The sequence below is a fragment of the Stegostoma tigrinum genome, chromosome 4 (assembly GCF_030684315.1).
Source record: "Stegostoma tigrinum isolate sSteTig4 chromosome 4, sSteTig4.hap1, whole genome shotgun sequence".
NCBI classification, from domain to species: Eukaryota; Metazoa; Chordata; class Chondrichthyes; order Orectolobiformes; family Stegostomatidae; genus Stegostoma; species Stegostoma tigrinum.
Genome location: NC_081357.1, coordinates 122,887,113 through 122,911,775, shown reverse-complemented (window position 1 = coordinate 122,911,775; position 24,663 = coordinate 122,887,113). Strand labels below are relative to the sequence as shown.

Sequence of the window (24,663 nt, the reverse complement as noted above, 5' to 3'; positions counted from 1 at the left end):
TTTAGTTTGCCCATTGTGTTTTAAGTGAATAATCATTCCCCATAGGATTATGTGTGTTAGACTGAAAGTATGACTGAGAGAAGGTAAGCCTGACCTTGCTTGTACACAAGTGGAGGAAATTTATCAGAATCAGTTGGACTGATGCAAGTCAACAGCTGCCAGTTGTTTTACCATTTGGAAGGCTTCCCCAAAGAGACTATAGGAGGTCCTACAAAAGGGATGTCTTATTTATAAAAGTGGAAAGTGGAAATTCACTTCTTTCCTCTCCAATTTGTTTTAAAACATTGCATGTTCTGACATTATTTTCTTCATTTGGATGTGGATGTCACTGAGGGGATTAGCATTTAGTGTCCATTCCCAATTGCCCATCTGTGCCTCACAGTCAACCACATTATTGTAGGCCTGACCAGGTTAAAAACAACAGTTTCCTTCCCTAAAGGCCATTGTTTTCCCAACAATCAGCAATGGTGTTATAGTCATAATTTGGACAAGCATATGGACGTACATGGAATAGTGTAGGGAGATGGGCTTCAGATCGGTATGACCGGTCGGCGCAACATCGAGGGCCGAAGGGCCTATACTGTGCTGTAATGTTCTATGTTCTATGTTCTATATAATTAAACTCTCCATTCCAGATTTTTATTGTATTCAAATTCTCCCACCAGCCGTGGTGGGATTTGAGCCCATGTCCCCCTCCGAACATTATCTGGGTCTCTGGATTAGTAGGTCTAGTGATAATACTATTATGATACCATCTGTCCTTTAGGTTTAAAGAGAATAGGGAATTTATTAATTCAGTACTAATTTTATTATTAATATTAAGGAAATACAAAGTAACTTGCGCACACATAATGAGAGACTTCTGGGAGGCTAGGTGTTGTTAAAGGAGGAAATAGACATTTGTAAAGCTGTATTCAGTGAATAAATCCCAGAAAAAGTAAAAGATTGGCACCTTGTATCCTACTTCACCATCTGCTGTCTGAAATTTAACAGCATTAACCACTCACTGGTCATACATTCAAACTTTTTACCACACTAATTAAAGTTTCTTTTGAATTGTCATTTTTCTGTAACTGATGGCCTTTGGCTTTGTCATTTAGAACATAGAACATAGAACAGTACAGCACAGAACAGGCCCGTCAGCCCACGATGTTGTGCCGACCATTGATCCTCATGTAAGCAACCTCAAATTTCTGCGACCATATGCATGTCCAGCAGTCTCTTAAATGTCCCCAATGACCTTGCTTCCACAACTGCTGCTGGCAACGCATTCCATGCTCTCACAACTCTCTGTGTAAAGAACCCGCCTCTGACATCCCCTCTATACTTTCCTCCAACCAGCTTAAAACTATGACCCCTCGTGGTAGCCATTTCTGCCCTGGGAAATAGTGTCTGGCTATCAACTCTATCTATGCCTCTCATTATCTTGTATACCTCAATTAGGTCCCCTCTCCTCCTCCTTTTCTCCAATGAAAAGAGTCCGAGCTCAGTCAACCTCTCTTCATAAGATAAGCCCTCCAGTCCAGGCAGCATCCTGGTAAACCTCCTCTGAACCCTCTCCAAAGCATCCACATCATTCCTATAATAGGGCGCCCAGAACTGGATGCAGTATTCCAAGTGCGGCCTAACCAAACTTTTATAGAGCTGCAACAAGATCTCACGACTCTTAAACTCAATGCCCCTGCTAATAAAAGCCAAAACACCATATGCTTTCTTAACAACCCTGTCCACTTGGGTGGCCATTTTAAGGGATCTATGTATCTGCACACCAAGATCCCTCTGTTCCTCCACACTGCCAAGAATCCTTTCTTTAATCCTGTACTCAGCTTTCAAATTCGACCTTCCAAAATGCATCACCTCGCATTTATCCAGGTTGAACTCCATCTGCCACCTCTCAGCCCATCTCTGCGTCCTGTCAATGTCCCGCTGCAGCCTACAACAGCCCTCTATACTATCAACGACACCTCCAACCTTCGTGTCGTCTGCAAACTTGCTGACCCATCCTTCAATCCCCTCATCCAAGTCATTAATAAAAATTACAAACAGTAGAGGCCCAAGGACTCTGTCCTGTGGAACACCACTCACAATTAGAAGCATTTTCATTGTAGCTTCTCTATCAAGAGCTTTCAAACCACATTTCTTTTTCATTCCTAAATCTTCTCTTTGTCATTCCTGAATCTTTCCTCAAGAGAAAAGAGCCTGTTCACCCTTTCCTAATACATACGTTTACACGTTTATGGGGTCATCCTCGTAAATCTTCTCCGAACACTCTTAGTTGCCTCAAAAGCCTTTGCATTTCATACAACAGCTGGAACTACAGATAGTACACAAAGTATGGTGTAACAAAAGTTCTGATGTGGAGGTGCCAGTGTTGGACTAGGGTGGGCCAAATCAGAAGCCACACAACACCAGGTTATAGTTCACTTCACCTGATGCAGGAGCAGTGATGTGAGAGGTTGCGATTTCAAATAAACCTGTTGGACTATAACCTGCTATCATGTGACTTCAGATTTTAACAAAAGTTCAATGTAAGTTTAAAATAGCCTCCCTGCTTATCCCTCTAAAAATAACCTCATCCTTGGTTTGTTTGCTTATGGCCTCGCTAACATGTGACACAAAGTTCAGTGATCAGTGTATTTGTACTCTTAAGGTTAATTTGTTCCTCTACTCCACAAAACTCACACCTTCAAAATAGAGAGCCATTTGTAGAATGGTAATGTCACTAAACTATTCGTCCAAAGTCTCAGGCTGTTGCTTTATGGTGCACGAGTTCAAATTCCACCATCGCGTATGATGGAGTTTAAAAATAAATTAATCTGGAATTTACGAAAACAAACTTATCTATTAAATTATCATTGAGTAAAACCTATTGGGTTCACTAATGCTTTTTTAGGAAAGGAAGCCTGCTGCCTTTATCTGTTGGTGGGTTACATTTGATTCAGACCTACAAGTGCAGTGTGTCTGACACTTGTGTGTCATCTGACTGACCGAGCTCAGTTGTACCAATTGTGCTAGAAAGATGCAGAGTAATGAACCAAACTGACCATTTGTTAATGACAGTGGCACACCCAGCCCTGGCGTCCCTGAGAAGTCCTTGCTGACGTCCAGGGGGTTTGTGCCACAGCTGGAGCACAGCCTCACAGACTTGTCAAGCAACAGGTTTGGACATAGTCAAAGCTCACTGAAGTTTGCCCTAGAATGGCCCAGACACAACGATCCCTGGCTATGTGCTGTCACACTAGGTGGGCAGACAGACCAATGGGAGGACGGCTCATTGGGAGCCATGAACATGGGTGAATTCAAAACATTTTTCCACCCTCAGACTAAGCACATTTCTTTTGAATTCTTTGGATTTCTTATCATTTATCCAATACTGATGGCCTATGGTTTTTTATTACTTCCCACAAGTAGAAACATTTTCATTGCAGCTTCTCTATCAAAACCTTTGATAAAGACATTTATGTCACCCCTCAGTCTTTTCCCAGAGAAAAGTGTCAATTCATCCTTTCCTGACTGTTTCACCACTCCCTCTATTTTCTCCTGAAAAGCACTGCAACAAAGTTGATCAGGTGAGATTTTGAAATCTGATTATTTCCATTCACTGCATTCTGGGAATGTCTTACTGTGTACTGTCTGGATTGGCATGGAAGGACCGATAATAACTGCTTGGTTTCTCTGTTATTTTCAACATGTGCAGGCTTCAAAAAAATTGCTGTCAGTGTATTAGTGACGGCAAATGCTGACAATTCTTGCTTTCACTCCCACCCAAAATCCATTCCATTATTTCCTCCAACTGTCAGAAATATATGTGTAGGCATTGGGTATAGCTTATTGGCTCCTCATTGTCTTGCTTTGTAAATGATGTAACTAACAAGCCATATGCAGAGTTCCTTTCCTTTCCAGCCTCCCAATATATTCAACAATCTTCACATTGCAGTGCAGGTTGCATTACACTGCCATTTTCATCAGTGCCACTGTCAAAACAATTTATGATTTACAAGATTGGGGAAAACTTCACAACTAGGGCACATTTCTTGTTGTGTAAGAAGAATTTTAATTATCTATGTATCTATCAGGGCATCATTTATCTATTTTTTTGACTGTCTGCCTGTATCTATCTGTTAGCATTTATCTTTGTAGCTTGCTATATCTTTCTCAATATCTTAGGATGTATATCCATTTTCCTCTCTCTTCCTATCTTCCTTGACCATTCTCTTCATTAGTCTTTCCAAATATTGAATACAACAAGAAGCAAAACTTCTTAAAATACTGCACACACTGAATGGTGAAAACACTACTTCCAGTCATGTTCAGCCTCAGAATTTGAATGTATTCTGTGCATGAGGAATCTAAGGTCAGATAGAAGACAGAAATCCTGTCAGAGCAGTGCTCAGAACAGATGACTGTGGTGATAGGACCTTGAGCAGAATACAATCATTTCCTCTGCCTGTCAGAAAATCAATTATTTACTGTGGAAATAATGTGTTGCAGTCCCAGTAGAAGCAAATAACTTCTGAAAAAAAATTCAAACTTCCAAATCATAACTGAAAGGATGACACATCGTGATTTCATGTTTAAGATGTTTACTCCAACAACAGACGAAAGCACGATTGAGCAAACAGTATGTAGCTGACAAATACCCTTAAACACGCCCCCACCTATATCAACAGAACTGAGGTTGCTAGAGTGAAGAGCATCAAGTTCCTCAGAGTGACGATAACTGACGACCTGTCCTGGATTTCCCACGTAAATGTGACAGTCAAGAAGGCACCACAATGCCTCTTCATCCTCAGGCCAGCTCAGGAAATTCGGCATGTCCATAAGTCCATCACCGACTTCTACAGATGCACCATTAAATGCGTACTGCCTGGGTGTATAACGGCCTGGACTGGCAACTGCTCTGCCCAGGACCGTAAGAAACCACAGAAGGTGATGTGCACAGCCCAGGCCATCACGAAACCAACCTTCCATCCATGGACCCCATTTGTACGGCTTTCTGCCAGGGAAAGACGACCAACGTCATCAAAGACACATCGCACCCTGGTAATGACCTCCTACAACCTCTTCCATCAGGCTGAAGATACAGAAGTCTGAACACACACACAAGCAAGTTCAGGAACAGATTGTTCCTGGCCATTATCAGACTGTTGAACAGGCTGTAGCCTCAACTATTGTAACCTGCAATGTAACCTGTATGCCTCTCAGTCTTTTTGATCTGTACATCCTTTGCTTGCTGTGATTTGCCTGTACCGCTTGTAAACAAAGTTTTTCACTCTATTCCAGTACACGTGACAATAAAATCAAAATCAAAACCAAATCACAGAACAGGCTACCCATCTTCATTTTTTTTTTGCTCAAACAAAAAAAAACTCAAGTATTTCATGGGCATGCTTGACACTATCCTTAACTTCGACATTCATTTTTCTGAAAATCAAGGCAGTGCAGGAACAGAGAGACCTGGTTGGATGTGTGTATAAATCATTGAAGCTGGGAGGACAGGTGGATGCAGCTGTTTAATGAAATAAAACGTACAGTATTCTAGGCTTCATTAATAGTATCACAGGGGACAAGAGCAGGGAAGCTACGCTGAACTTATAGACCTTAGACCTCTACTGGAGTACTCTGTACAGTTCTGGGAGCTAAGCTACTGGAAGGATGCAAATTCAATGGAGATGGTGCTGAAGAGATTTGCAGAAATGGTTCTCAGGATGAGATCATTCACTTACCAGGATAGATTGTGGAGGTATTGGGACTTTGCTTGCGGAGGAGACAGCTGAGGGGATACTTGATAGATATATTCCAAACCATGCAATGTCTGGGCAGAATAGATAGAGAGCAACTGTTTCCACTCATAGCAGGATCAAGAGCCAGAGGACACAGTTTTAAAGTGCTTTACAGAAGAAGTAAATGCAAGATGAGGAAAAAAAACTATTCACACCCAAGTAGTAATGGCCTGTAATACACAGCCTAGATGTCTGATGAAGGTTGGGTCAATTAACACACTCAGAAGGTTTATTAGACAATTATTTCCATTTATGCTGGAGTTTAGCACTTTGCAGACACATGGACAATATTTTTCCTTCTGCACTGTAACATTCTGCGATTGTTTCAGTATCCAACCTGTCAAGTTCCCAGTACATCTTGTATGGTTACATAAGATTACTTCTCAATTTTAAAAGTTATCCTTGTGCTCAAACAATCCATTCGCATTTGCTTCAACTCGAGGTATGGACTCAAAAGCCCTTGCTGCTAAATTGATCGCAACAACTTAGCACCACATGTTGTTTATCTTGATTTCATTGGGTTTTTGATATAGAACTGTCATTGCTTGGTGTATTGTGAATACTATTCTGGCATACAACACAATTGAATGGATCAATTATATTATTCCAAAGGTTTGTAAGGATCAATAATATAAGCCAGTTATAATCGCCAAAAACATGGTATTATTGAGATTTGAGCAGTTCTTTCAAAGTAACTCTTACAATTTGGTTTCAAGTGTGCAAACTAAGCCCTTGATTAGGAAGTGGGCAAATTTCTCAGGGAGTGAGTCAGATATCGGTTTGTATAGGGGAGAAACAGCATATGGCCCATCCAAGTTATCGAAGAGAACCAAAATAATGAGACTCAGTTAATAGATTTCATAGTAAAATCTAATTGCTGTGTTAGATTTTTGAAAGCTATTAAAGAAATACACAAAGTTGAAAGCGGTAACCTCGCTATAATTTGCATTACTTTCATCAATTATTATTTTAAACTGGTATGTTTGGGAGTTGTATCAATTCGGGGCAATGGTATTCAACAAAATTTTGAAAAGCCTTATCTCGTAGTTGAAGGAAGCTACATGCAGAAGATACATTTATAAGTATGCAACATAGCACAGAATTGATATTGGAGTGAAATAAAAGATTGAGTTTTTCCAGAGAGGCATTGCTCATGTTTACGTGACATTTTAGTTAGACAAAATGGTAGCTCATCTTGTTTTGAAGAGCGTGCATTATTTTTTGATGATATAAGGCAGCTGAGACCACCCTGTTTTAAACTCCCATGGAACACTTAAGACAGCTGCATTATTTTTATTGATTTTTTCATCTGGCAAGATGGCCCTTGAATGAACCAATGTGATATGAGTGATGTACCAAGGAAAGCCTTAGGCATTTGACTTTAGAAAACCTACATAATTCAGGCAAGATGTCAACTTATTTCTGCAAATCACAGAACATAAATTATGGAAATGCAAGTTTTATTTTGAAGAATATGGAATGTGTCTCATATCCTTAAATTTGGCAGTGCATTTGCTTTACCCATGTAAGGGGGAGTAACAAGATTGAATATCATAATGCACGTCTTGAATGAGCTACAGATTATGCACTACTGAGAACTAGTTTCTCAGGATATATTGCAATACATGTTCACTTGACATTTTGAACGGCTAAAACATATTTTCCCAATATTCCATCAATGGGGTTAACAGTCCTGAGAAAGTACGATGAAAGAAAAAAACTGAAATTCTAGACAGGATGTTTCAGTTTTGTGTCAATTTGTGAGTAGAAAATTGGGATGGAAGTCATTAACTTCATTTTATTGCCCTTTAATGGAGGAGCTAACCAGTGAAAACCACCACCATCTGTAGGCGGGGTTGGTATCTCAGAGATGAGCAAGATTTGATACTGTTGGTGACTTTGAAGACGACATCAGTCACAAACTGTAATTCAAGGACCCCTCACAAAAGCAATAATCAACATAAATTAGGGAATTCTCTCCACTTGTTAAAGTCATATCTCGCACAAAGGAATCATGGAATCCTTACAGTGTGGAAGCAGGCCATTTGGCCAATTGAGCCCGTACTGGCCCTCCAAGGACAATCCCACCCAGACCCCTCTACCCCGGTCCTTATTCCTGTAATCCTGCACTTCCCATGGCTAACCCACCTAGCCTGCTCATCCCTGGACACTTTGGGCAATTTAGATTAGATTAGATTCCCTATAGTGTGGAAACAGGCCCTTCGGCCCAACAAGTCCACACCGCCCCTTGAAGCATCCCACCCAGACTCATTCCCCTATAACCCACACACCCCTGAACACTATGGGCAATTTAACATGGCCAATCCACCTAGCCTGCACATCTTTGGACTGTGGGAGGAAACCGGAACACCCAGAGGAAACCCACACAGACACGGGGAGAATGTGCAAACTCCACACAGACAGTCGCCTGAGGCTGGAATCGAACTTGGGTCCCTGGCGCTGTGAGGCTGCAGTGCTAACTACTGAGCCACTGTGCCACAAAGGGTAATTGTCTTAAGAGGTCAATCAGCTTAATCAGAAATCATCACCACAGGAGATCCCCAGGGACTTGACCTGGACCCTGAGATCAGTTACCTCATCCTCCCTCTAACATAAGGTCGAATGTTTGCTGTTGATTGCACAATTTTGGGCACCATTCACAATTCTTCAGATACTGAAGCAGTTGGTGCCCATATGCAGCAAGTCTCTTCTTGAACACCTACCCATCGATGTCCTCATCTGACATCTTTATGACTGAACTTGCCAATTAGGGAGCTGATTTCTATTCTGCTCTTGCCCCAGCCCAAGTTGTAGATCACTCATGCCTGGTCATTTGCCACATGGAGATTTCCCCCTCTGTTATCATTTACAGTTCATACACTGCCAACGTCTGAATGAGTGGATGATAGTCTGAAATCCAGCAATGATGTTTCACCTTCCTCAGTCTCTTCTTCACCCTCTTGCAACTTTATTCTTTTTTTCACTTCTTTCCTGTTGTCTGGTGAGGTGGCACTTTATGGTATCAGGGGAGAAAGAAACACAAATGCAGAGTAAAGGAGAAAGGAGATAGACACTTACAATATCATCAAATTGGGAATCGTTTGGAGGTTGTGGGATTTGAGAAGGTAGACTAGGCCCCACTGTTAACCACAGCACTAATCATCTGCTCCATCATGGTGAAGACAGACAGTAACCCATCAGTTTGATGATCCTGACTTCAGTTATCCATCAAACATCAGTGTATCATTCATACAGTGCAATGTTTTTTTATTTGATTTAACATTGTAATCCTTGCTCTATTCTATTATCCTTATGCACTTCATATGGTATGACCTGCTTGTACTGCACACAAAACAAAACTTTTCACTGAACCTAGGTACATGTGACGAGAATAAACCAAATCAAAAATCAAAAAACAAGTAAGTAAATCATTGAGCAGAGTGCAAAGGTTTAATGATGTGGTTGTCTTAGTTGAATAGCTATTAGTGTGTGCAAGCTGTAAAGGTGCAGATGTGAACTTACAATACTGAGTGTATAAGCATGAGCGAGATTGCTGACAGATGAATGGGCTTTGAAATAGTGAACAATGTGTGAGTCTAGTGATGAAGTTGGGGAAATTTAACATTTGAAGTGACATTCACTACCGTTTACGACCTGTGCACTGTCCTTGAACTTGTGCAGAGTGATATCCAGTTCCCAGGAGCAACGCTATTTGCTGATATATCCAAAGGGCCTGCTGGGCCCCTGTGGATGGAGGACCTGCCTCATTTGCGCCCAGACCTCAGCGACCCGGGGGACACTTTCTGCCATGTTGTATCATTCCTGCTCCCAATCCACTGCGTGATCAATTCCAGTCAAAAGGCACCCCATTACAAAGTGCAGGCCTGCCTTACCAACATCATGATTGAATGAAATTTTTAAATCCTGTGCTAAAGCCCACAGCCCTTAACAATGCACTTTGCTCTGACTGCACTGTGAAATGGTATAAGTGAGCAGGTAGCATTAGGCTGGCATGCTGCCTGTATCAGTCAAAAAAGGGCACAGGTTAATTGCATTTTCTAATCCCTGTGCCAGTTTTCAGACTAGATTCACTTATTCCTCATGTGGCTCATTCAATCTGTACTGGTACTGTTGGCTCTCGCCCGAGACATTAGACCTTTATTCAGTCCCATTTTATACTGTGATTATGCTATTAATATCACTGTTGAAAATAGAGGGAATTGTTTATAATTTTTATCAGCAGCAGTACCACGGGAAACTGAAACAGCGATAACCTCTGTGTCTAATGGAGTGGCAGCTTTATTTCTGCTTGGAATAGAAACTTCGGGGCAGCTGATGCCAAAGGAGAGGAGGCAAACTCATTGCAGCCATTATGCTGAGCAGCTCATTGTTCCTACTGTGCTCAGTGTCGTCTGTTCAGTTAATTCTCATTGGTAGCGATATTCTGGAAGCAGCTAGGCATTTGTTGCTGTTAATCAAACCCTGCAGAAGTTGCTGCGCCAAATAAAACTGCTTGTTTAAGGAGGATTCTAGAATGACTGCAGATTTATAAAATGTTGAGTCATGCAAATATGCATCTGTTTTGGAGGACTTAGAAATGGTTTCCGTTCAGTCCAGCACAAAGGGGAAATTCTGTGCAGGTAGGTGAGAAGGAATCTACTTCACTGAATACATATACTGTCAAAGCAGCAAAACATGAAATGTAAATGATGTGATCTTAAATAAAATTAGGACCAGAATTCAGAATAGCAGGGTTAATAGTTTAAAGCTGTTTTGCAACGTAAAATGTTTTCTTTAGATATCTGTATTGATGCGGGGAGAGGAGGGCGATTTTCCAGCATCTAAGCAATAATTTACCCATTAGAACCAGCAGCCATACCCTTCTTTTTGTTGTGTGCTGTCAATGGCTAAAGTGCTACATGCCTACCACTGACAACATTGTAGCCCTGGACAAAGTCTTCCCTCCCCTTCCCATATTCAGCATCTTGCAGTGTGTGTGGGGTTTGTGGTCTAGCTGTATGATTATTGATCTTGGAAGCATCAATCAGATTCATGCCCATGCCTGGCTTTCATGTACAGCGCAGAGTGAATACAGATAACTTGAACATTTTAACAATGGTATATTTATTAATATTTTAGCATTGATGCTGAATGCATGCTTTCTTATTTTCAGATGATCCTCTGCATGGATTGGTAAGAGCAAGCTTGCTTGCTGCAAAGTAAAATTTATCTAATACTTCGGCTGGGTAAAACCCTGGCCCAAGGCATTTATGGCTGACAGTCTTGACCTGAAAATATTTAATGTGCTTAATGTAAACTAAAATGAACTGTGCTAAATGCCAAGATAATAAAATGTGAGGCTGGATGAACACAGCAGGCCAAGCAGCATCTCAGGAGCACAAAAGCTGACGTTTCGGGCCTAGACCCTTCATCAGAGAGGGGGATGGGGGGAGGGAACTGGAATAAATAGGGAGAGAGGGGGAGGCAGACCGAAGATGGAGAGTAAAGAAGATAGGTGGAGAAGGTGTGGGTGGGGAGGTAGGGAGGGGATAGGTCAGTCCAGGGAAGACGGACAGGTCAAGGAGGTGGGATGAGGTTAGTAGGTAGCTGGGGGTGTGGCTTGGGGTGGGAGGAAGGGATGGGTGAGAGGAAGAACCGGTTAGGGAGGCAGAGACAGGTTGGACTGGTTTTGGGATGCAGTGGGTGGGGGGGAAGAGCTGGGCTGGTTGTGTGGTGCAGTGGGGGGAGGGGATGAACTGGGCTGGTTTAGGGATGCGGTGGGGGAAGGGGAGATTTTGAAACTGGTGAAGTCCACGTTGATACCATATGGCTGCAGGGTTCCCAGGCGGAATATGAGTTGCTGTTCCTGCAACCTTCGGGTGGCATCATTGTGGCAGTGCAGGAGGCCCATGATGGACATGTCATCAAGAGAATGGGAGGGGGAGTGGAAATGGTTTGCGACTGGGAGGTGCAGTTGTTTGTTGCGAACTGAGCGGAGGTGTTCTGCAAAGCGGTCCCCAAGCCTCCGCTTGGTTTCCCCAATGTAGAGAAAGCCGCACCGGGTACAGTGGATGCAGTATACCACATTGGCAGATGTGCAGGTGAACCTCTGCTTAATGTGGAATGTCATCTTGGGGCCTGGGATGGGGGTGAGGGAGGAGGTGTGGGGACAAGTGTAGCATTTCCTGCGGTTGCAGGGGAAGGTGCCGGGTGTGGTGGGGTTGGAGGGCAGTGTGGAGCGAACAAGGGAGTCACGGAGAGAGTGGTCTCTCCGGAAAGCAGACAGGGGTGGGGATGGAAAAATGTCTTGGGTGGTGGGGTCGGATTGTAAATGGCGGAAGTGTCGGAGGATAATGCGTTGTATCCGGAGGTTGGTAGGGTGGCTGCTCCCTTATGAACCTGACTTACGGGAGAAAATACAACCTATATATCGTATTGAGTAAAAGACTTCTTTCAAAGCAGAAGGAAATGGTTAAGTTCTGTAGAAGTCAGACGTTTGATAGCAATTTGTCCCCAAATTACCCTTTATCACTAAGATAGACACACATGGTTGCTATATATCTTACATCCACCTGACCTGTGCTGTTGGTGCAGCAGAATATGGCATGGATTTTCAGTTGTCGTTCCAAGATAGGTGGGAGTTACACATGGAGACTCTGCAAAATCCCACTCTAAAGGAGCTCCCATTTGAAATTGAATTTTTCGCTGGGCAGTGCCACAATGCCTGGAACCCTCAAAATCTCCATTTAACTCCTGCGTATCTAACACTGCTACTGAACTCAATCCAAGGCAGGACCTGACATCTCCCATCCCGTAACCAGTCCCCACACACGCACCGACATCCATGTGAACCCACATACTCACGCATTCGCACACCCACCCCTCCCCAATGGAGCAGAATACCCCAACCCACCCTAGACACTGCATCACTTATTTTGCCACCAGGTGCCTTAACAGCTGGAACCTTACTAACCTGCCACCCTCTTTATCTGGTACCCTAAACCTAGCACCCTACTTCCTCCCCAGTTGGTACCTTTCCCATCAGGCATCCTCCTTACCTGACACCTTATCTCTCTACCTGCCTGGCATCCTATCCTCCCAGCACCCGAAAATGACATTGACCCTCTCAAAGCTGCCAAAGTGGCTGTCAGGACCTGTAAAGGGGTGTGGGGGTGGGGAATGGGTTTGCATCCCTGTGACAGTTCTACACATGGATAGAACATTCAGGATGGAAATGCCTCCAGTTTCTGAGGGAGCCCTGAGCAGGATTTCCTCTCGGAAATGCAGAGCTCCTGTCTCTCATTTAAAAGATCAGTGCTGGAGTGGCAGTAGAACATAGAACAGTAGAGCACAGTACAGGCCCTTCAGCCCACAATGTTGTGCCAAACTTTTAGCCTAAACCTAAGGTCTATCTAACCTCCACCCCTACTTTATACTATCATCCATATGCCTGTCTAATAGCCATTTAAATGCCTCTCATGAGGCTGACTCCACAACGCTCTCCAGCAATGCATTCCATGCCTCTAGCACTCTCTGAGTAATGCACCTACCGCTGAGGTCTCCCCTGTATCTACCTCCACTCACTTTAAAACTTTGCCCCCTTGTAATAGTTACCTCCACCCTAGGAAAAATCTGGGTGAGATTGTTGCTGCCTGCTATATCTAGTCCTGTATTCCAAGCATAGAAAGCTCCACAGTTTTGATTCTCCGAATGGTGGCTCGTTGCCTCTAAAGGAGTGGGAACGTACAGATAAACATATAAATTAGCTGCAGGAGATTCATCCCCTCGAGGCTGCCCTACCATTCAGTGTGATCGTGGCTGTTCAGGTTGTGACCCCTGGCCTGCAGTCCCACTGCTAACCTTTCACCTCATGTTTCTTAAGAATCTACCTCCCTCTGCCTTAAAACAGTTCAGGGACTGCTTTCACTGCCTTTTCAGGAAGAGAATTCCAGAAATTCAGTCCTCTGAGGAAAAAAGGCTCATTTAATCTCTGTTTAAAATTGACAACACCCTCATTTTAAAGCTGCACACGTCAGTTCTAGATGCCCTCAGAAGAGGAGGTAGTCTGTCCAGACAACGCTCTCATTCTCATAATTTCTTCTCTGAACTTCCTCCAAGGCATTTACATACTTCCATAAATAAAGTGAGCAACACTGCACAGATTGTGATCCCAACGATGCCCTGTATAATTGAGTCATTGGAACAAAAGTGGGTCACTAAGCCTGTTGAGCCACTCAATATACTTGTGGCTGATCGAACAGTCACCCGATAACCCTGAATGTCATTGGTAATTCAAAATTACTACCTTAAATATACTCAATGACTGAGCTTACATTGTCCTGTGTGAGAGAGAATTCCAAAGGTTCAAATTTTTCTGAGTTAAAGAAAAAAATTCCACATCTCAGACTTATGTGGTATCCCCCTAATTTTGAAATTGTGCCCACTGTTTCTAGACTCCCCAACCAGGAGAAACATCATTCCTGCACCTGCTGAGATCTCTTCTCATCCTTTGAACCTCTAGAGAATACAGCCCGGTTCCCCCAGTCTCCCTCTCTTGGACAGTCCTGTCATCTTGGGAACAAGTCTGGTGAACATTCATTGCATTCCTTCTACAGCAATAATATCATTCCTGAGATAGGGAGATCAATTCTGCACATGTTACTGTAGGTGCTGTTTAACCCAGCTCCAATAGTTAAAGTGAGACTTGAATGATCCATTTATTCGTACCCTCTTTTTGCTTCTAAAGAATAATTTTCCCTATTTCCGTATTGAATTCCCTTCATGATGAATAACAACATTCTATTAGCTTTCCTAGTTACTTAAAGTTCTCTAATTAAAGAGCTCAGGACTCTCATTCAGTGATATCTTTCATCCTTTTTCTTCTTAAACTACTCAAAATGGCACCAGATTCTGGCGACTGTTTTTAGTTTTTCACTGTATGTTACTGGATTATTCACTGTAAAATGCAAGTGGCAATAAATAAATCATTCATTCATACTTGCTGTACCAGTATGCTAACTTTTTGTGATTCATGCATGAGTACAACCAGATCGCCCTTGCATCTCAAAGCTCTTGGCAATTAGATTGTATGCTTGGTTTTATTCTTCTTGCCAAAATGAATGATTTCACATTCCCACATTATAATCCATTTTCCCACATTTTAGTCCACTCAGTTAACCTACCTTTTTTTTAAGCTTCTTTATTTTCCTCTTCACAACTTAATTTCACAGTCTCTGTGATAGCAATACTCAGATTTGCCACCTCCAAACAGCTCGTCAATAACATTCTCAAAAGTTTTCTTCAGTTTAGAATGAGGATGAAAATGGGGTACTTCCTGTTCTGGATTCTTTATTGATCATTTCATTATTTACACATTAGGATGATGAGGCATGCTCTTTAATCCACATGCTTTGCTTATTAAACATTTGCATCTTACCTCATTTTGAGATCATACATAAAGATAAACCTGTTCTAGGTTATATGGTCTGCAGTTACAGATAACTGGAGTTTATTAGATAATGTAGTGGGAAATACTGTACTAGATTCACCCCTTGGCATTGTGCTGTGCCATGGAGATGCTGTCCTCTTGGGTTTCTAATGTGTTTTATTAAAATATGTGTTCATATGATACAGGTGTTGTTATCAAGGTCAACACTTGTCACCCTAGTCATAAACAGGCCAGTAGGTAATGTTGGCAGATTTTCTTCCCTAAAGGGCACTCATGAACAAGGGAAATTATTACTGATCAATGATAACTTTCAATTCCATTTTTTGTTATTGATTGCGTTTAAATTCTACCAGCTGCTGTAGCAGGATTTGATCCCATGTCTTTTGGGCCCCTGGATTAATAGCCTAGTGATATTTCCCCTGCACCACTGTCTCTGTAAATGTACAATATGCTTGTTTTGAATCAGCCTTTAGAGCAGGTGGGAGTTGAACCTGCGTCTCTTGGTACAGAGTTAGGAACACCACCACTGTGTCAAAAGAGGGCCCCTCATGTGATAGCATATTATGTTTTGTTCTACCTATTTTTCTAATCAACTTGTTCAGAGAAGTTGTGACACTCCTCTGGAACAAGTGAGACTTGAACCCAGGTCTACTGGTCCAGGGGATAGAAGCACTACCACTGACGTGCAAAGCCCCTACATGATAGCACTGGAGATTTAGACTTGTGAATTTCACCTGCATGATCCTTCCTGTGCCATTGATCTGCGTTTATTAGACACAGAATACAAAGGGAAAAATAAACCTCACCATATGTGATGCAGAGTACTTGTAGCCAATCTGATCTCTCTGCTACATGGAAAGGGACTGGAACGCTGAATAGGACTACAGGTCTGTGTACATTATTTCACAAGGTCATTACAAACCTGAGAGGCATATTTTCTTAAGGGTTTCAGGCCACTTAATCTCAGCAAATGCACTTTATACCAGGAATATACATGTTCTGCTGAAAGCTGAGAGCAGCATTGAATTCTGTGCACCATTATAGAAACAAAATCGCTGCAAACTTGACAGCAAAGTTCCTTAACGGTTTCAGGCCAGTTAAAGTCAGCTTTTTTTTCCCCCAGGGATATAATAGTTTTTATAAGGAAGCAAGCATCAAAAGTTCCTGATGGTTACCTGCAATTGAACAGAGGCCACTATTACATTTTCTGATGTGAATTTAGATCTATTTCATAAATATGGCTTTGAAATTACCACTTACTATTATCCTGTCTGAAAAGCATTGGCAATCTAAGGTGAATATAGCAGTATTCTTACTGACCAGTGCACACTGGTGCAAATGCAACTTTTTTTAAAAAAATCTATAATGATTTAAAAGTCTCTGAACTTGCATGGCAGAGGAGTCTACTTCTACTCCTCCTAGGCCCACAGAACTCTTCCCAAGATGCTTTGGTCTTTACTTCCCTAACCCTAACCTAGCACTAGTAATCCCTTTTAAAAACTGCTGATTGGCTCTTTCAATATACTGCGCATGTCGATCTCGGAATTACAAACCTGTTCCTACATTAACCATATATTTTACCATGTAAGGTTCCCCATGGCAAGCTGATGGAGAAAGTGAAGTCACATGGGTCCAGGGTGTGCTAGCTAGATGGATAAAAAACTGGCTGGGCAACAGGAGACAGGGTAGTAGTAGAAGGGATTTTCTCAAATTGGAGACCTGTGACTAGTGGTGTTCCACAGGGATCTGTGCTGGGACCACTGTTGTTTGTGATATAGGTAAATGATCTGGAGGAGGGTGTAGGTGGTCTGATCAGCAAGTTTGCTCATGACACTAAGATTGATGGAGTAGCAGATAGTGAAGGGGACTGTCAGAGATTACAGCAGAATATAGATAGACTGGAGAGTTGGGCAGATAAATGGCAGATGGAGTTCAATCTGGGCAAATGCGAGCTGATGCATTTTGGAAGATCAAATCCAAGGGCGAACTATACAGTAAATGGAAAAGCCCTAGGGAAAACTGATGAACAGAGAGATCTGGGTGTTCAGGTCCATTGTTCCCTGAAGGTGACAATGCAGGTCAATAGGGTGGTCAAGAAGGTATATGGCATGCTTTCCTTCATTGGGCGGGGTTTTGAGTACAAGAGTTGGCAGGTCATGTTGCAGTTGTATAGGACTTTGGTTCGGCCACATTTGGAGTACTGTGTACAGTTCTGGTCGCCACATTACCAAAAGGATGTGGATGCTTTGGAGAGGGTGCAGAGGAGGTTCACCAGGATGTTGCCTGGTATGGAGGGTGCTAGCTATGAAGAGAGGTTGAATAGATTAGGATTATTTTCATAAGAAAGACGGAGATTGAGGGGGGACCTGATTGAGGTCTACAACATCATGAGGGGTATTGGCAGGGTGGATAGCAAAAAGCTTTTTCCCAGAGTGGGGGACTCAATTACTAGGGGTCATGAGTTCAAAGTGAGAGGAGAAAAGTTTAAGGGAGATACGCGTGGAAAGTTCTTTACACAGAGGGTGGTGGGTGCCTGGAACGCGTTGCCAGTGGAGGTGGTAGACGCAGACACGTTAGCGTCTTTTAAGGTATATTTGGACAGGTACATGGATGGGCGGGGAGCAAATGGACACGGACTTTTAGAAAATAGATGACAGGTTAGACAGAGGATCTTGATCGGCGCAGGCTTGGAGGGCCGAACGGCCTGTTCCTGTGCTGTAGGTTTCTTTGTTTCTTTGTATTTGAGTAGCCTCCAATTATTAACGGCAGGAGTTTGCTGCTTATCAATTGACAACTAAACCTTCCTGAAAATTGCATTAACTAGACCTTGGTCATCAATGAGCAGGCCACAATACTACTCAATAATTTTCAACTACTGATTGTTCATGTTTCAGTCAAGAAATCAAGAATTCAGTGACTGCCACCTAAAATTTGTTCCCTGCGTGTTTCCTATCAAATTGTGCGCAGAAAGACAAAAAAAACGTCAAGAAGCAAGGCTACAACAGTGTTGCATTTAAATTCCACACAACTCCTTCATAAAATCTTCACAGACCGCTAGATTGCTTAATACCTTAGACCTTCATTTGGTTGCATTCCAGGCCAATTTTGGAGGTTAAAAAGTTCACTTGTTCACTATATGACTATCCAGTAGGAATGAATTTGGGTGGTAATCCAGCGTTCTGAGTGGTGAATGAGGTTGCCCTTTATAAATATGTAATATGATACTAGCCCCATTGCTAATTCCGGCTGAACTCCTGATGTTTGGTTCACTTTTCATCAATTTGTTTTGTTGTCTCAACAGTTGGCTTGATTTTTGGTCCATTTCTTTTTCAACTGCAGCCATATTGACTTGAATAATAAAATGCCGCATTAAATGAGTACAACTTATCTGACTGCAATCTAGTACAAGTAGTTCTCAAAATTCTCCTAATAAAAATCCCACAGCTGCATTTCTACCTCTTTCAATTTAGTATCTGCAATAAATTATTTAATGTTTCGAAATGACTTGTGGAGGCTTGAAAGATTTGTCACTGATGTTGGTATTATTAATGAATCTGCTGTGTCTACAGTATATATTGCAGAAAGATTATTTAACACAAGCTTATTTAAATCTGTTGTACAGAATTATTACAGAATTATTACTTCCCATGTTTCATAATACATAGCCACCAGGATTTTATTTTCAGTAATATATCTTGTATTGTGGAAGGTTTATTATTAGCGGTGAAACGTATTCAAAAATATATGCCATTGTCACTTACATTTTATTTTGTACAAAGAGGAATTATAGTATAGTAAAAATATTTATCTTCACCTATGATTCCCTGCTGAGTTCAACCAATTTTACTTGCTGACTCCCTCAAAATCCATCTGCTGAGTTTATTACACATTCGGGACTGCACTCTGGTTATTAGCTTTGAAAATGTATTCTGGAAATTTCCAGGTCATTTGTATTTTCCTTTATAGAACAAAAAGCTTAAGAACTAGCCTTCAGCTTGCAAACAAAAGATCACTTTTAAGCAAAATCAAATATTGGATCGAAGTTGTGTGCCTCAACCTTCCAAAAATTGGACACTGTAAACAGGTAACTGAAGCAAACAAGATAACAAAGTGTGGAGCTGGATGAACACAGCAGGCCAAGCAGCATCTCAGGAGCACAAAAAGCTGACGTTTCGGGCCTATTGGCCTGCTGTGTTCATCCAGCTTCACACTTTGTTATCTTGGATTCTCCAGCATCCGCAGTTCCCATTATAACTGAAGCAAACAGTCCATTTAATGTGATCTTGCTAAAGAAACTAGTGTAATTCGTTTTGGCTTTCATTGTATTGATGTGAAATAGCATATACAAATAGTATTAATTAAATGGTATAAATGGCTTGTATTCAGTGCAGGGTTGGGGGATCTCACTAAACATATGAAATCGTGATGGGACTGGAAGGCTAGATGCGGGAAGAATGTTCCCAAAGTTGGGGATGTCCAGAACTGGGGGTCACAGTCTTAAGAATAAGGGCTAAGCCATTCGGAACTGAGATGAGGAAGAATTTCTTCACTGAGAGTTGTGAACCTATGAAATTCTCTCCCACACAAAGTTATTGAGACCAGTTCATTGGATAGATTCAAGAGGGAGCTGGAACACAGCCCTTTTGGCTAAAGGGATCAAGGCATATGGGGAGAGGGCAGGAATGGGATACTGAGATTGCATGATCAGCCATGATTGTATGAAAAGATGGTGCAGGCTCAAAGGGCCAAATGGCCTACTCCTGCACCTATTTTCTATGTTTCTAACATACTATACTGTATATTCTTGAAATATATTGTCAAATACTTCCAGAGAAAGTCTGGAGGATGGTTTTGCATGGTGTACATTTTTAGTCACAGTGTCTGAATTTATGTTTTTTGTCTTTTTAAATGTAGCCTTCAAGCATTTCTAAGATTGACAGTCAGACACAAGGACAAATGCTCAGTAAAGGTGTGAGATGGGGACAAACTCCTATCAATCAGTCAACTCCCTGGGACACAGATGAGCCTCCATCTAAACAAATGAGAGAAATAGAAAATGCCGGTATGTGATATTTTTTTTTCTTAAGCCCAAGAGAAAGTACAAATTTCTCTTTTTTTAATCAAGTAATTGAGTAGGTCTCTCAAGAGTACAAAACAATAAGCAGATCCTGTGTTGATTAAATAGCAAAGCTGCAGGCTGAGAACATTTTTAATCAAACCACAGTGCGATTTATTGCCATAACATTCTGAGCAAGAAAATGGCTGAGGCTGTTCAATGCAAAGTTATATAAAATTCTCAAAGCTGAAGGTTTCAATTAAACCAACAGGTACAGTCAGAATTAAGCATTACATATAAAAGAGGAATGTTCTCAAATTGGACGCTAACCCAAACATAATTTATTTGGGTTGCTGATTAGCATTTGCATCTTTTTTGTCTCTAATTTATAATTAAAAAGAGCCTTCTTACTTCCAGGACCCATCTTCCAATTTATGGCGCCCACACAGTAAATAAACAATGTAGGCAGAAGTTTCCAATTTTTATTTAGTGCAATTTTCCAGAACAGCCGAGCCAAAGTACGTAATTTTAACTGCCAATTATGTTCAGTACAGCAATGTAGGAAGATTTGGGTGAGGTCACTGTGCTCATATCATGGAACACGTGTAGTTAGAAGAAGGTTCTGAGAGAAGAGAAGAAATTATCTGGCTAAGATTCTTAAACATGTGTGACAATACTATGGATTTAAGAGGTGTACTTTGTCTTTTTTTGAGGAGAGTTTCAAGATTTTTTTTATTCATTCACGGGATGAGGTCATCGCTGGCCAGGCAGCATTTATCACCCATCCCCAATTGCCCAGAGGGCAGTTTAGTGTCAACCACATTGCTGTGGGTCTGGAATCACATGTAGGCCAGGCCAAGTAAGGATAGCAGTTTCCTTCCCCAAAGGACATTAGTGAACCAGATGGGTTTTTCTGACAATCGACCAAAGGGTTCATGGTCATTATTAGATTCTTAATTCCAGATATTTTATTGATTTCACATTCTACCATCTGCCCTGGCAGGATTCAAACCTGGTCCCCAGAATATTATCTGGGTCTCTGGATTAACGGTCCAGAGATAATACCACTAGGCCATTACTTCCCTTGGAAGGAAATGAGATGAGTATTGGAAACTCATAAAGTAAACAGATAGTGAGGCCTTGTTTTTATTAAGTTGGAATAATAGAAGCAGCATGATTGAGTTTGGTCAAGCTTCCAAAGAACCAGGATTTTAGTTTTAGCTTTCAACTGTTAGGATCTTGAAGAAGTGGAAGCTTTTTTTCCATCTCTCAGTTACAGCCAAAATCTGGAGGCTCTGTGTGTGCTATAGGAGTCGCATATGAGACAATCAGTTTTCTGAATTTGCTTTTTGCCAAGGGTGCGTTTATGGGATTTTACTAAATTCAAACAGATAATTAGAGGTAGTTAATAATCTATTATTCTGTTTGGTCTTCCAGTAGAGTTAAGTTACACCAATTTCTTCATTCCTTTGTTGTATTTTAACTATAGTGGATGAACAAAATGTGTTTTGCTTTAAGTCTGGTAGTTTGACCAACGAGATCGTATCTGGAATGAAATGCCTGGCACTTGCCTTTAAAATAAGAAAAAATTAAACAGTGTAGACTATCTTCTTAATGTATTTTGAGGGAATTTGGTCTGGTCAATAATGCAAGCTAGTCTGAAACAACTGATGCCTCTACAATTGGAGGTGGACCAGAGAAAAGGCGTAATAGATTAAGTAGGGCAGGAGAGGGGCATGTTGGCACTTAAGTTTAGAAAAAAGCAAGAGTTAGGTCTGTTCATATGTTGGCAGGCAGGTTGGAGAATGGGTAAGTCAGTGGAGGTTGTAAAACAGAAATAGCAGAGAAACGAGATATGCATTGGGGCACGGTAGAGTTGTGGGTGAGTTGCAGTCCTTCAAGGGGAAACCTCGTAGACCAGCAAGGTCTACTGTAGAAAATGCGAAAGTGGTTATATTCTACATTTTTGAATATTACACACTTGAACAAAGTTCTTGAATGACAAGACCTTAAGGAAAGTGTTCAGACCTCTTTCATGTACAATAAAAAAGATGTAAGCAGTTTTAAAAGAAAAGTATTATTTTGCAATTTTTCTATCCTCTGGATGCTCCAAAATGCTTTATGCCTAATAAATAACTTCTGAAGTAGAGCCATTACTGTATTATAGGCGAACACAGCAGGCCATTTTTGTGCACAGCAAGGTCATGCACTGTTACTTTTTTAAAATGTGGCTCATGAAATTCCAGCCAGCAAAAATATTCCTAGTGGTAAGATCTGAGGGTTTCAAAACATTTTCGACGTGGCTGTCTGAAGCAATTCAACGTGCCTCAGTCTGGTTCAGAGGGATAAATTGTTCCTGAAAATTTGAAATGATCACCCCCTTGTAACCAATTTATCCTGTAAAGTCAACCAGTCGCAATATTGGAATTGGGCAACATTTAGGTTTCTAATGCTCCTAACCTGAAACAGGAGTGAAGCACCTTGGAAATAAAGATCAGGTCTATCCCAGGATGTACTTTTGAGCTTGCACATCAATAGAGCTCCCCAGAATTCTCAAGCCTACCTGGTGAACTGCATTTTTCTCACCACATTTCAGCCAAATGAAATTGATGCTGTCATTGATTTGGACAACTCACTTTTTTTTAACCATGTATCCATTCATGGGCTGACAGCATCACTGGCTTTATTGCCCATCCCAGAGGGCAGTTAAGAGTGAACCACATTGCTGTAAGTCTAGAGTCACATCTGGGTCAGACTAGGTAAGGACAGGTCCTAAAGGACATCAGTGAACCAGTGGGTTTATCCAACAATCGGCAATCAACACATGGTCATCATCTTCGTTCCAGATTTTTATTGAATTCAAATCCCACCATCTGCCACAGTTAGATTCAAACCCAGGCCACCAGAACATGACCTGGGTCTCTGAGTTAACAGTCTGGTGATAATACCACTAGGCTATTGCCTCCAATTAGCATCATTATTGGGTGTGCGTTCTGGTCGCTTTGCTCACTTGGTGAAGGAGCTGAGATGCTGAACTTCTGTGTCATTATGTCTCTCATATTCTGCAAGAACATCATTTCAAATCTACTTCCATACCATTCACCAGAAGAAGGGACTAAAAAAAATTCCTCTTTTAGTTTCCAATTTGTTTTCCACAGTACGTTAAGTGCACTTGTACAAGATGTGTGAATCAACAGGTTGTTGTCCATCATGAAGGAGTTCTTCCCAGCTTCACGGTTCATTTATTTTTGCTACTTTTCTGTTTTAGATTGTTTTCTGCACTACCTTTATAAACACGAACAAGACGTGTTAAGAATCTTGGAGGGGACAAGAGGTAGAGGCTATTCTCCTGTTCTGGTATCCACAATCCCATGCACAGCTAATTGACTGAAAAAGCTATTTCCACAGGCTCTGAGTTAACAAGGTGACACTCACAGAGCAGAGGCAAACTCTGTCACTGAGGACGTTGTTGCCATGTCACCAACCTATACCTTCAAAGCTGTAACTTTGCCTCCTTTCAAATTCCCAGGGGGCCCTATGCAGAATCACTTTGGCATGCTGGATACATCTGATGAAGATAGTAATATCACATTGTTCAGTAAGACTAACCTTAATCTTTCCTTCCCCACTGAATAACAACAGCAGCCTAGGGGCCCGTTCAGTAAGCCGCATGGCAGAATTTCCAAAGTAACAGCGGTGTATTGGTGGAACTGATGCATAGTCTTAGTGTAATGCAAATATCAGTACAAACAGAAGGAGCTCCTAGGCAAGGGGGCATACTTTTAAGGTGAGAGGAGAAAGGTTTAAAAAATATGTGAGGGACAGTTTTTTTTTACACAGAGGGTGGTTCACATGTGGCATGAATTTCCTGAGGAAGTGGCAGATGTGTGTACAATTACAATGTTTAAAAGACATTTGGATGAGTACATGAATAGGAAAGGTTTGGAGTGATATGGGTCAGGAGCAGGCCGTTGAGACTAGTTTAGTTTGGGATTATGGTCAACAGGGACTGGTTGGACCGAAGGGTCAGATTCTGTGCTATATGACTCTGTGACCCTATCCCATCTGTGTACAGCTAGTCATTGATTACCAATACTTTGATAAGTCCTATATCCTAGTAGCTGTCACCTTGCTTTCATTTTAAAATATTCACCAGTGATTGCCTTCATTTTGAGGTAAGCCTAACTGTAACAGGGAACAAAGCCATTTACCATAACCATATACTAACGGCAGCACTGTAACTATACAGTTACAGTGAGATTTGCACTACTATCAGAGTCAATGTGGAACTGGTATCATGAAGCAGCATTGCAAATGACACAGCAGATACAAATACATGCATTAACAGCAGGAGTACGCCATTTAGCCCATCAAGC

At 41.6% G+C, this 24,663-nt stretch overlaps 1 protein-coding gene across 6 annotated transcripts in view; it reads left to right on the top strand.

Annotated features, from left to right (window-relative positions):
- Positions 1–24,663, top strand: part of LOC125452825 (kelch-like protein 29) — a 371,153-nt gene that overhangs the window by 206,583 nt on the left and 139,907 nt on the right. For 5 of the 6 annotated variants that reach the window (XM_059645636.1, XM_048531718.2, XM_048531717.2 and 2 more), the window contains exon 3: positions 20,146–20,293. In XM_059645636.1, coding sequence (XP_059501619.1) covers positions 20,146–20,293 — 148 coding nt within the window. Of the gene's footprint in view, positions 1–10,250; positions 10,424–20,145; positions 20,294–24,663 lie in introns of those variants that run through there. The other variant, XM_048531721.2, reaches the window with a different exon arrangement.